Genomic DNA, 12,242 nt, shown 5'->3' with positions numbered 1-12,242 from the left:
GATTAATTAAGATACGGTTTTCACTGAATGAAGGCTCTTGAGTATTCCTTTCAGCTAAGTAGGTTTTCTTTTAACCTGCGCTTAATGAGGAAGCACCATACCTAATCAGTATGTATAATGAAAAAAAAAAAAAAATTATCCCCATACTAATTTGCATGCAAACTTGAAACGGTTTGTGCTTATTCAGTTTTTATCCAAATCAGCTCAATATTTTGGATATCACTCAGAACATGATACAGAATCAGATGAGCGTTGTGGAACAAAATCGTCTTTTTGAACCACCTTATTAGATATAATTATGGTTAGTAAAGTAATTCCGCGCAGAGAATAATAGAAGCCTAAGTACTAGAGTGCTAATGAGTAATGGCGCTGTTAACATTAAACATGTTTTCCCAATACTGGCTTCAATATCTTAATATCTTAATATCAATATCTTAAATGACCGTTAATTGTGTGTCATGCTATAGACAATGTTTTGTTTTGTCCACCACATTAGTTTGATACTTTAAGTACCGGTACTTTGACTGCCAGGGTGCGGCAAACTAGATGTTGGTCACGCGATTTAAAGCGATATTAGCAATCTTATACTTTTGAATCAACTGCGTAGAGGGATGATGATTGACTCCTTGTCCCAGAGATGTTGAATTCCATGCTTCTCTGTTATCCGATAACTGTACCTCCATCTATGCTAGCTGTGTTATTTGTGGCATACATTTATTTAATTACCGGCCGTCTGTACTAAGGGTCCCGAAATATTAGTGATTTTCTAATGATCTTTTTTTCGATGATGAAATACTGCAAACACAGAAACGGAGAAGGCAGTGTGCACGGATGGTTGCTTTAAAATTTTGCTCGCAAGTGACATTCGTTCCAATTGTAATTTGATTTGCAATTTCACAATCCGGACGATGGATTTTTTATGCGGCCAATGGTGTCATCCAAATTTAAATTCTGATAGCCCGCGTCCGCGAACTGATAGTGAAAGTAACATTGCGAAAAGAATGCTGGAAGGGCCGGTAGTAGAACGAGGCATTGCGGAATTCCTATGTATGTAGTTAGGGGTCGTCCAGAAACCCCGTGTGCATATATAGGGGGGGGGGGGGGTTGTTGCTCTCGAATCACGTGGTTTTTTTTACACGAAAAACTTTTGGTAAATAACAGTAACGATGTAAAAATTACAAATCATAAAAATTTCATGATTTAATCATTAAACGCAAAGCGCATGTTAGGCCTGATGCCCACGTAGCGTCTTTTCAACTCAGCGTTAAAAAGACAAAGGTGTGCATCGAGAAAGCATAGCATAGCATAGTTATGGTGTACTTCGTAGACTGGATACCTGATACTCATGTTTTTCTTTTGAAATCCTTACTTAGATTGCTATCAAAAATCAAGGTTGGTGTGGTCCTTGATTTCAATCTAGTATAAAAATCACAAAAGCATGAGGATTACTACTCCTGGCCACGCCCATCTTCACCGTAACTTGGGAGGGGAAGAAAGTGTTGATGTAGTACTTACTTAACGAGAGGCCCCCGACTCAGCGACACCCTCATAAGTACCACGGAGTTTGATATTGGGGAAGGTATTCATTGGGTCAGGATTTGCTTATAGCTGACAATGTGACCGTGGTAAATCTTACACCGTAACACACCACGCAAAGGTGTCTACCCAGCGTTACGGGGAGACAAAGGTGTGCATCGAGAAAAACCGGTAACGCAGCGTCGCTCACAACGCCGATGCATATCTGCGTTATTTGACCATTTTAGTCTTGGATCCTATTTCCATAAAAAAAATAAAAGAAAAAACAGGTTACGATTCAGTCTCAATTTCCACAAAAAAAATTGAAAGGAAAAATGGAAAGATAATATAAAAAAAAAAAATCCGTCGCTTGTGGTTTTAGCATCATGCCGCTGACACTTTTGCATCAGTGGACTGCATCTACAATTTAAAAAAAGTTCAGGTTTTACAATAATCCAAGAAAAATCTTAAGAAAAAAACTTCAAAAGAATTTCTTGTGGATATTCAGGAAAAATCAAGTAAAGAAATGTGCTGTAAAAACTTAGACATTACTTCACACAATCCTGATGAAGTGCTGACCTTCAGAATGATTTTTGAACATTTCTCTCTTAAAAATTTTGATTGAGAATTTTGCTACAAATTATTAATGAAAAAAAAAATCTCCAGTGTAAATTCCTGAAAATTCTATGAATTCTGTCTGAAAATTCAAAACAGTCCCGTGGAAATACATATAATTTTCGGTGGAAAAATGTTCATATTTTCATATTTTTTTACATTCTACACACAAAAAATAACGCTAATCAATTTAAAAAACCTTTGTTTAAAAGAAAAAGTTGCGTTTGTTCTTTTTCTTAAAGAGTCGCGCATTATCAAAATAAAAGTTTATTAACTTTTGATTCCTAAACGGGCTGCCATATCTGAAATTTAAAGTTTAAACTTTTAAAAATAGATTGTAGAACTGTCAAACCGAAACTACGAAAAATGAAAGTACACATACTTCTAAATTGAAAAATAGTAAGTTTCATGTACAAGTTTTTAATATTGTCAAACCATGATAGAAAGAAAATAAAAACTTTATGGATTCTTTAAATTGTTTGCCTTTATTTTACATTATTTTATATTTAAACTTTAATAATAATGAATGTTTAGGAGTTTAGTTCCAGTTGTCCATCATTTACTCCGCAAATATGTTGATAAAATATACTGCAGGTAAGGCGTCCGGTGCAGAATAGTTTGGCGCTCGATTTCGTTATCCCAATCACAGAATGGAGCAAGATTGTCTGTCCGAGACGAAAAAGAAATTAGTCACTGCTGCTCTTGTACGGCATTTCTAGACATAATCTTTAAACAGTTCAAAATAAATGACGACTTACCTTATAATTGCGTTTCCCGATTGTTCCCGATGTTTTGGCACTGTGTTAGCACTGATGAATGTTATTATTTTGTTTTGACATCTGATCTGAGCTAAGATTTTTGTTGAATCTCTTCGATCGATTCGACAGTTCTAAAGTTTTGAAGCTGAAAGGAAGAACTTTTAATTTCATATTCAGAACAGACGTGAAATACATTCAAACAAAGCACAACACTTTCATAGAAAGTTTTCAACTTTATTCCCAAGAATATGCACAACTTTTCAGTAGTAAAGTGCATAACATTCAATTACGCCAATTTTCGTTTTTTCTGTGTAAAGAATTTCTTCGACAAGTTCTTCCGAATCTTCACCAGAAATTCTTCTTTATTTCCAAAAGAAGTTTTTCGAACATTTTAAGGAGTGCATTCAAAATGTACAGTCTCCAGTGAGCCTTGCGAGCAAAGGCGTAGTACAGTCGAATTTAATTACCATTCTGCTATCAATGCCCTGCTGTATGATAATGATGATGATGATACTACCATCTATTGTAGCAAGGCACCTGCCGATAGCACTGGCCATATCTGATAAACGATTTGATCATGATTATACTATTGTTTGTATTTCATCAAACTCCTGTATGAAGGGCCAAAAATGGGTGGGGTGGTTCCATAAGCAGAGACACTTATGCAAATCCACGGGATAAATAGAGAATCTCCTTCCAGAAGAAAGTTCGTACATACAATATTATAATCTAGCCCTCGTTTCCCAGATTGACCCAATATATGGGGAGAAGAGCCCGCCCTTTATCCACGAGATGTTAACAATAGAAAGTTGGCAATTCCACTCTTCCTATCCAAATCGCTTCAATCGGGTGCCCTGATGGTTTTTTTATGGTATATAGTCATATAGTTTCAATATAATTTGTCAAACAGGTATATAATGGAATTGTCTCACCAAGTTTCAATTCCCATGTCCTTTTTTCAACACCAGCTAGTTAGTTTATGTTGTCTTCAGAGATGGAAAGGCAATAGTTCATCAAAAAATTGCCTGGTTTGAATCGGGGAATATGCTTCATTCTAGTTCAAAGATCGAAAAAAAGGCTTCTTGATTTCTGAAAAGATGAAATAAAAATCAGAAGGGTTATGTACAAGACACAACCGCCCAACGTAAACTACGTAAGGCAGTTTTGTTCATTGAGGATTATAGTGCCATCATGCATGAATATTTTTAGAAAATTCATTTGATTACTTTTGTTACTGGTATCGAACAAAACTAGCGTATCTTAAGATATGAAAATTGTTAGATACGACAATTGTTTAAAAAATTTACTATGAAAACTGTCTAGCAGTGTCACCAGTGTTGGTAAAATCTCAAAATCTCAAATCTCATCGGCGATTCAAACCATGCGTGAGTCAAATCCCACCAGAATCATGGCCCAGAGATTTGCTCATGATTCGAATCGCAATTTGCATCATTGCATGATATTTATGTGTTCTTCATTGTTGAATGCATTGAATTAACTGTTTTCTTCTAAAACAATGGCTAATAATTGAATATATAAACAAAACATACGCCTCGATTGCGTTTTGACGCGAGAAATCATTTTGTGGTGAGTGAGCGAAGCGATGCGATGCTCCCCCTACAGAATCGCAGGCGAGTTAGCTCGTGCATGAAACCTCGATGATTCAGATTTGAGTATGATTCTACCAACACTGAGTGTCACTATGGATAAAATGGATAAAATATTCGTGCAACCATTTTATTAACATCATTGCAAGACTTTTGAATCAGGGAGCAAGAAGGTGATAGCTCTATTGTAACTCATATAGCCCCTTCAAGAACGTATGCGTTCTTCGAGCTTTGTCGTGTACAATAAGTACCGCATGATTGCACCCACGTATTATAAAAATATCTTAAGTGCAGTCACACTTCCTGAATCAAAGTTAAATCCTTCTGATTCAGGCGCGCATTTAATTGGGCAAAATATTATTAGGCCGATATAAATATTTTTTTCAAATATTTCTCCCCCCCCCCCCTCGGATTGTTTTGCTCAAAAATAAAAATTTTGGGGGCAACAAAAAAATTTTCCGGTAAATTTTGAGAACTTTCAAAAACTTTTTAAACAAATCCGAGTTTTTTTTTTATTTTTTTCCATTTTATTATTTATTTTTTACTAGCAAACCCGACGAACTTTGCTTCGTCTAAAATTGATTTATTCTCTGATTAGTTCTCGAGTTATGCAGCAATTTTTGGTTCATTTGTATGGGAGCCCTCCCTTCCAGAATGGGGGGGCGTTGCAAACCATCACAGAAACATATCTTTCCTTCCAAAACCTCCACACGCCAGATTTGATTCCATTTGCTTGATCTCGAGTGATGATGAAATTTCTGTTTCATTTGTATAGGAGCCAGGTTTCAAAGAGGAGAGGGGTCTCGAACCATCTTAAGAACCTTCCCCGGCCCAAAAACCTCTGCATTCAAATTTTCACGCCGCTCGATTCAGTAGAAGAATAAGATTACCCCCTCCCCCTTGACTTTGCGGAGACCAGTAGACCTTGACCTTGCGTTGACCATAATTTTTAATAAATATGTGTAAAGCAACGTACACACCAGTCAAGCAGTTTGACGAACATTGACTCCGCCCCCAAGAAAACGCTTCGGTTGCTGCTTTGTTTGAACGTGTGTGAAGTTGTTCGAACAACCATTTGACAGTTGGCGGCTGGTTGTAAAAAATTAAAACGGTTTGATTTTTGGTTTGAGTTGTTGGGGTGGAGCCAAGATTCGCCGAACATGTTTGAGCATTTTGTAGTGAAGTTGCACAAACCCCATATATTTTTTGATGGTTGGTGCTCAAGTTGGCGCTTCGGTCGTTCGTGTGTGATATTGTTGGTCTACAAATTGATTGTTCGTGTCGCTGTTGGTGAAACATGATGGATGTTTGAATAAACGAGAGGTGGAGTCAATGTTGGTAAAACTGCTTGACCGTGTACGTTCCATAACGGCCTTATTAATTTTCAGTTTGCAAAAAAACAATGGTCGAGATTTTTCCAAAGTCGTTTTTTAATAACATGTTTGTGCAATTACATTGTGATGATTGCATTACTAGCAAGGGCATTGGCATTGATAACAATTGATCGTCTCATGCCTGCACAAACATGCCCCTATCTGCATCACTCTGTATACACCATGCACTACATTATGGAATGTACACACGGTCAAGCAGTTTGACCAACATTGACTCCACCCCCAAGACAACGCTTCGGTTGCTGCTTTGTTTGAACGTGTTTGATGGAACGTACACACGGTCAAGCAGTTTGACCAACATTGACTCCACCTCGTTTATTCAAACATCCATCAAGTTTTACCAACATTTGCACGAACAATCAATTTATTCGACCAACAATATCACACGAACGACCGAAGCACCAACTCGAGCACCAACCATCAAAAATATATGGGGTTTGTTCAACTTCACCACAAATGCTCAAACATGATCGGCGAACCTTTGACTCCACCCCGACAACTCAAACCAAAATCAAACCGTTTTAATTTTTCCAACTGAGCGCCAACTGTCAAATGGTTGTTCGAACAACTTCACACACGTTCAAACAAAGCAGCAACCGAAGCGTTTTCTTGGGGCGGAGTCAATGTTTGTCCAACTGCTTGACTGGTGTGTACGTTGCATAACGTGTGAAGTTGTTCGAATAACAATTTGACAGTCATCCTGTATCCGAGTCTTCCCCTTAGACGTAGTTTACGTAAAAAAACTGATTCGGATAGGCAGCCCCACCTGAGGGGGTTTGATAAAACACGTTTTTCTCGCTCATTTTATGTTGTGGACCATATTTTTTTCGCACAGCCATGTAAATCAAGTGTAAATGCATCATCAAAACCGGAGCCCCCGCAATTGGGGCTTATTAAATGAAATTTATCATGGGTTGTAGCCCCTTCTACGAATACGATTACGTCGTCCGCGTCAGGGTCACCTAATGTGGGATTCCTTACAGGACGAGAAATAAAGAACTACACTCAAAATAATCTACACGTCAATGCTACGTGAAAACATATGTGCCTTTTTTCCATCATACTTTTCACGTAACATATTATATAACGTATGTATTCGAGAGATGGGTGATTACGACCATCTTTGGTGGTGTGCAAGAAGACGGTGTGTGGCGACGAAGAATGAACCACGAGCTCACCCAGCTCTACGCCGAACCCAGTATCCAGTAAGCCGGAAGGGTACGATGGGAAGGGCATGTTGCAAGAATGCCCGACAGCAACCCTGCAAAGATGGTGTTCGCTTCCGATCCGGAAGTTCCGACGGGTTTTCCGTGCCGTTTCCGACGGGTTTATATAGGGGAAAAGACGGCTTTGGCAGGTTTTGTTTTATTATTGTCAGGGGGGTTTTTGTCTACCGAATTTTATGAAATTTGGCCACAATATTCTTTGATATGCCCCCTGACAATAATGGAACAAAACCTGCCAAAGCCGTCATTCCTCCTAATATTTTCCTACGAAAATTATTATTTTTCTTATGCAAATTGAGTTTTCTTATGCAAGTTGAGTAAATCATGAAAAACTAAAATTAAGATTCATATGGAAATTTCGCATGAGCAGTTAACAACGCGCATTTTCGTCTACTATGCAGGACAACGTCCGACGCGTCGACTAGTATTTAATAAATATTATGCACTATACACGAGCATGTTTTGTTTAAAACTTTTTTTTCTCCAGTCCACCTAGAATATCGAAAGCACCACCACCAGCACCATTCTTCTCGAAAGGCTCCCTCGTAAACGACTGGCCGTCGGGAGCGCTAGGGCCTACCCAAACCCGTGTATCTCAATCGGAGCTCTCCTTCGTGTTTTACTATGCACCTTGGTGTGCCGAAAGCCAACATGCGCGGTCGGTGTACGAGCACGTGGCTAGGCTTTACTTCCGGGAGGCTCACTTCGCGGCCATCAACTGTTGGCAGCCAGGTGGCGAGTGCCGATTGCAGTACTCGAAGGTGCAATCCTGGCCGGTGCTGATGGCATATCAACCGAACGGGATGGCAGTACAGTTTCATCAGGTGTGGACCAATGCAGCCCTTTCTCGGTTTGTGCAATCGTTGATCAATCCCATCCAGAGGATGGTAGGACCCGGGGACCTGATGAGTTTCATGACGGGGAAGGATGTAAGTGCGAGAATGTTAATGCCACATCTCCAATTCTTATTTTTTTTTTAATATTTCGTTACTTCTAGGCGGTAGTTGTCGCATTTCTTGACGTGAACAGCAATCGAAAGCAATATAATCGGTTTTACCAAACATCGCTCAAGTGGCTAGAGAAAGATCCCTTCCAAGAGGTGGCTTTCGGCGTTGTTACGGGCGAGTCTTCCAGTACTTTTGGGGTTGAAGAAGTACCTGCTATTCGACTTTATTTATGGAACGAGACGATAGTGAGTAAACAACGTTGGCGTCATGACACCACCTTACTTTGATTTTATTCAAACTGTTTTCGTAGGAATTTCACGGCAACGATTCGTGGACTCTCCCGGAGCTGACCACCTGGATCAACAAGCAAATTCAGGTGGTCTCGATGTGGATCGCCCCTCCTGGGGCCACCAAATCTGCTTCCCTTGCGCCTTACTTCAATCAAGGTCCAGTGCTGTTCTTTTTCACGCCCCGTTCGCTATACGGGCTGTCCTCAGATGCTTATATGATGCTACGCCAACTCGGCATGCAGTACTATAACTGCAAAAGTGACATCTGGGTGCAGGAGATGGCGAAAAAATATATAGCCGAGCAGAGACGTGTTAGCGCGGAAATATATAGTCAGTTGAGACAGGAGTGTGAACTTCTGTTAAAGCGCCATCCGGCGCAGGAACAAGAGGAATCGGAAGAGGATGGATGCAGTAGAGCTCCCAGTAAATCAGCAATCGCCGTATCGTTTGTGAATGTGTTGAACTCGTCGAAGTTTGGAGATGCGCCGAAAGACGGGATGGGTTATTGCGATATAGATCAGGCCAAATGTGATGAAAGATTTTATGAGTGTGGAAATATTGAAGCCAGTTGCGTTAAGCGAAGACGAAGCCAATTGTACGGATCATTGAAACACGATGTTCGTGAAGGGAAGCCGGTGACTTCCATGCTTGATGCCGATCAGGACTATCGAGGGCCTAAGTTACTGAAAAGACTAAGTATGAGAAGACAGTGTGAGTTCCTACGATTGAGCGAATTCGATGGAGGTGAAGTGTTTTTTCCTGAGACAGGTGGCCCTGGGAGCGGTTATGTAGATATGATAAAAGGTATGTCCTGTACGTTTAACAAAACATTGACGTTCCTGAGCATGGACAGTGAGTTGTACCACGCTTTTGCTGAGCGATTAGGAGTCGACGTCCTGCATATGCCTAATAAGTCAATTGCTGTTATTGTAGACCCTGAGGTAAGAATCTTTTCATTTTTGATATTCATATAAATAACAGGTATAGTTTTTTTTTATCTCAGGATGAATCCACGTATCTTTTGAAGAATGAAGTCAATCTTCCAAATTTGGCAAAGCTGGTGCATGACTTCTACAATCGAACATATCCACGGTTTTTCCGATCAAATAATGTTTCTTACAAGAATACCCATTCTTTCAACATGAGTGAGTTTCGGAAGGAACATCGTCGGATGATCGAGGTTAAACGATCGGAAATGGCTGCTAAACTACAGCAACACCAAAAGCAAGAAGGTCGAGATAAAGACACTACTGGGAATGAGAGCAAGCTCAATCAGAGGACACCGACGGATGCCGTGATGTCCGAGCAGCATTTGGTGGTGCATCACAAGCACCACTTTGTGAGAGAAATCAATTCACACAATTTTAACCACGTGGTGATTAACTCCAACAAGGTACATTATTCATATAATTTATTGTTCAATACCCACTATTGCTGAGCCTACGTAACGGTAGTATATTTCACGTACAGCAAACATCCGCTAACTGGGCTAAAACATCACTCCATATAACGAGCGTCGCTTTTTACCTGGGCTGTCGAGGGGATTTACGGTGCATTGTTATGATCAATGTTTTACAAGAAACGACAACAATATACCATTTAGACCCCCCTCGCAGCCTAGTGTTTGTTTTTGTTTTTTTACGGATAATTGCTTTTTAACTGAGTTTTGGCCCAGTTAGCGAACGCCCAGTTAAAAAGCAGTCCAGGTCAAAAGCGCTCAGTTAGCGAACCGTTGCTGTACCTTATAGGTATGAAGGCATTTATTAGATGTTAGCAACACCGTGCTACAGTCCCTGTCGTTTTTTTTAAAGTTTACTCCTAAAGCTAGAGGATCTATTATTGTAAAATGTTTATTTATGAAACTTTCAATCGGGGAAAATAATATAATCCTGTCATGATATCCATTGCAGACTGTCGTCGTTCACTTCTACTCTGCTCAATGTGCCTTCTGCAGTGTGCTCTCACAGCATCTGCTTATCATCTCGAGAATGCTCCGACATCAGCCGTTACTCGAGTTTGTTCGCATCGACGGCGACAAGAATGATCTCCCATGGGAATTCACTATGGATGTATTTCCATCTTTGATCATATTTCCTAATCAAAGGTAAGTTAAATGGTTGGAGATGTTAACAATGGTTGATATAAACTTATTATCAATTATAAGGAAATCTGAAAGCCGCGTTTTCTCCCGCAATCTCTCTATGACGGTCCCCAACGTGCTTGGGTTCATCCTTTCCAATTTGAACCCACCTGAGAGGCTCCACGCTACTGCGCTAATCTGCAACAATCTCAAGGTAATTTTTTTTATTGTGAATCATAATCTATGTAGCCAGAATCAATAATTTACTGATGCATACTAGCCAAAATCGCCGCCACGGGACGACTGCCTTGGGGTGATGAAGCGCGAGCTAAGCGACAGTATTTCGCTCAACCTGCGTCTCTACCGATTGGCCACGAAGCGCCCCACAAGAGCAGCCCGGATCCTGCACCGGTTGCAGGCCTTACAGGAACTCTACCTGGCCACGCTGCGCTGTCTCAGCAATTCCTGTGATTTTACCCAGCTGAAGAGCAGTGCTCAAGCCATCCTTACTATGTGGCAGATAGCCACGTGAAAACGTGATTCTAGTGTGCATTTAGTACGCATTTCTTTTTCTCACCCATTCACTCAAATTACCTGCTTACTAGGAAGATATTATCCTTTTCTTTTTGACTTTCCTGTCTGCCCGAGGCGTAAGAAGCCGTTTTACAACCAACTCATGTGCTTATTCATTGTTTTATGTTTTGTTACTTATATTTTTGGATATTTTTCACTTTTTAAGAGTTATTCGGCAAACCGTTAGTTTAACTCATTTGAAATTTTCAGTGCAATTAAAAAGCATTGCTAAAACTACGTGTTTAAGCCAAATCAAACAAACCAGCACGTAACCAAACTGTCAACGGTATCGAGATCTCGTTGTAGATATTTTTAACTCGACAGTAAAGTTATTATTGCTAACAAAACAAAAAAAAGTTCTATATTCTAGAAAACTATTACTGTAACAGAAGTGAAAGTTTGAAAACTATTAGGTAAAATATGAAATGATAATTAAATACAGTTTAGGAAAAACAAAGAGTGAAAAGCAAGAAAACGGTATGCTATAGACATTTTTTAAACAAACACTACTAGCGTTGTAAATATTATTCGTATAGCATCAAATTGGGAAGAACGGTGTCGAAACGATACCGAGAAAATGGAAAAGTAAGAATAGGATACAGTGTAGAGAATTACGGTTATTTAAATATAACAAAATTATTGAAGTTTTGTAATTCACAAACTAAATGCAATCGATGATATATCACCTTAATATATTTTGTTTATAACCATAAATAGCGTACCAGTTCGTTTATTTCCGAAAGAAATTCTTTTTCAGAATTTTGTTTTTCTATGCAGTGACTAAGCTAAAGTAAAAGTTTCAATGGAAAACAATCAATGATGGATTTGATCATTTATAAAGTCAGAGTTTGTCAAATGATGTAGCAGTGGCGAAAGAGGCTAGGCTAAGTGGCCTGAGGCTAAACTGACGTAGCTGTTGAAAACAAGTGATCGGATGCTGATAAGGCTTATATGATTGGAGCAGGGTAACTCAAAGAGGAGGCAGTTATCAATTATGGCTTACCCTACCTTCAATCTAATGGATCTGTTTTGCTATTGGTGTGTTGGATCGGAGTTGCTTGGGAGGGTTTTCATCAAATTAATGCGTGTCTAACTGGCCACCTTTACTGCCCGGAGATTCGGCATAAAGGTGAGCTCGGGTGATTTTCCGGTTAGGCATGGCCTCAATGCCGAGTTTTATTGATGGTCTTAATTGCTAGTCCCTAGTCGCACAGTCTTCCATCTACCATCTGCAAGC

General features: G+C 39.6%; 1 protein-coding gene across 1 annotated transcript; it reads left to right on the top strand.

Moving 5' to 3' along the window:
- Nucleotides 1-7,602: 7,602 nt before the first annotated feature.
- Nucleotides 7,603-11,719, top strand: LOC134203216 (thioredoxin domain-containing protein 11-like; the record flags this gene model as incomplete). The annotated part of the gene is made up of 7 exons (XM_062678099.1): nucleotides 7,603-8,044; nucleotides 8,113-8,307; nucleotides 8,373-9,293; nucleotides 9,356-9,745; nucleotides 10,263-10,456; nucleotides 10,517-10,646; nucleotides 10,713-11,719. Coding segments are annotated over 7 exons (2,524 nt in total), but the record flags the coding sequence as incomplete, so codon positions are not given.
- Between the last annotated feature and the right edge of the window lie 523 nt (nucleotides 11,720-12,242).

Source organism: Armigeres subalbatus, unplaced genomic scaffold (assembly GCF_024139115.2).
Source record: "Armigeres subalbatus isolate Guangzhou_Male unplaced genomic scaffold, GZ_Asu_2 Contig1689, whole genome shotgun sequence".
NCBI classification, from domain to species: domain Eukaryota; kingdom Metazoa; phylum Arthropoda; class Insecta; order Diptera; family Culicidae; genus Armigeres; species Armigeres subalbatus.
Note: the sequence above shows the minus strand (reverse complement) of the source record. Positions and strands in the feature narration are given on the sequence as shown.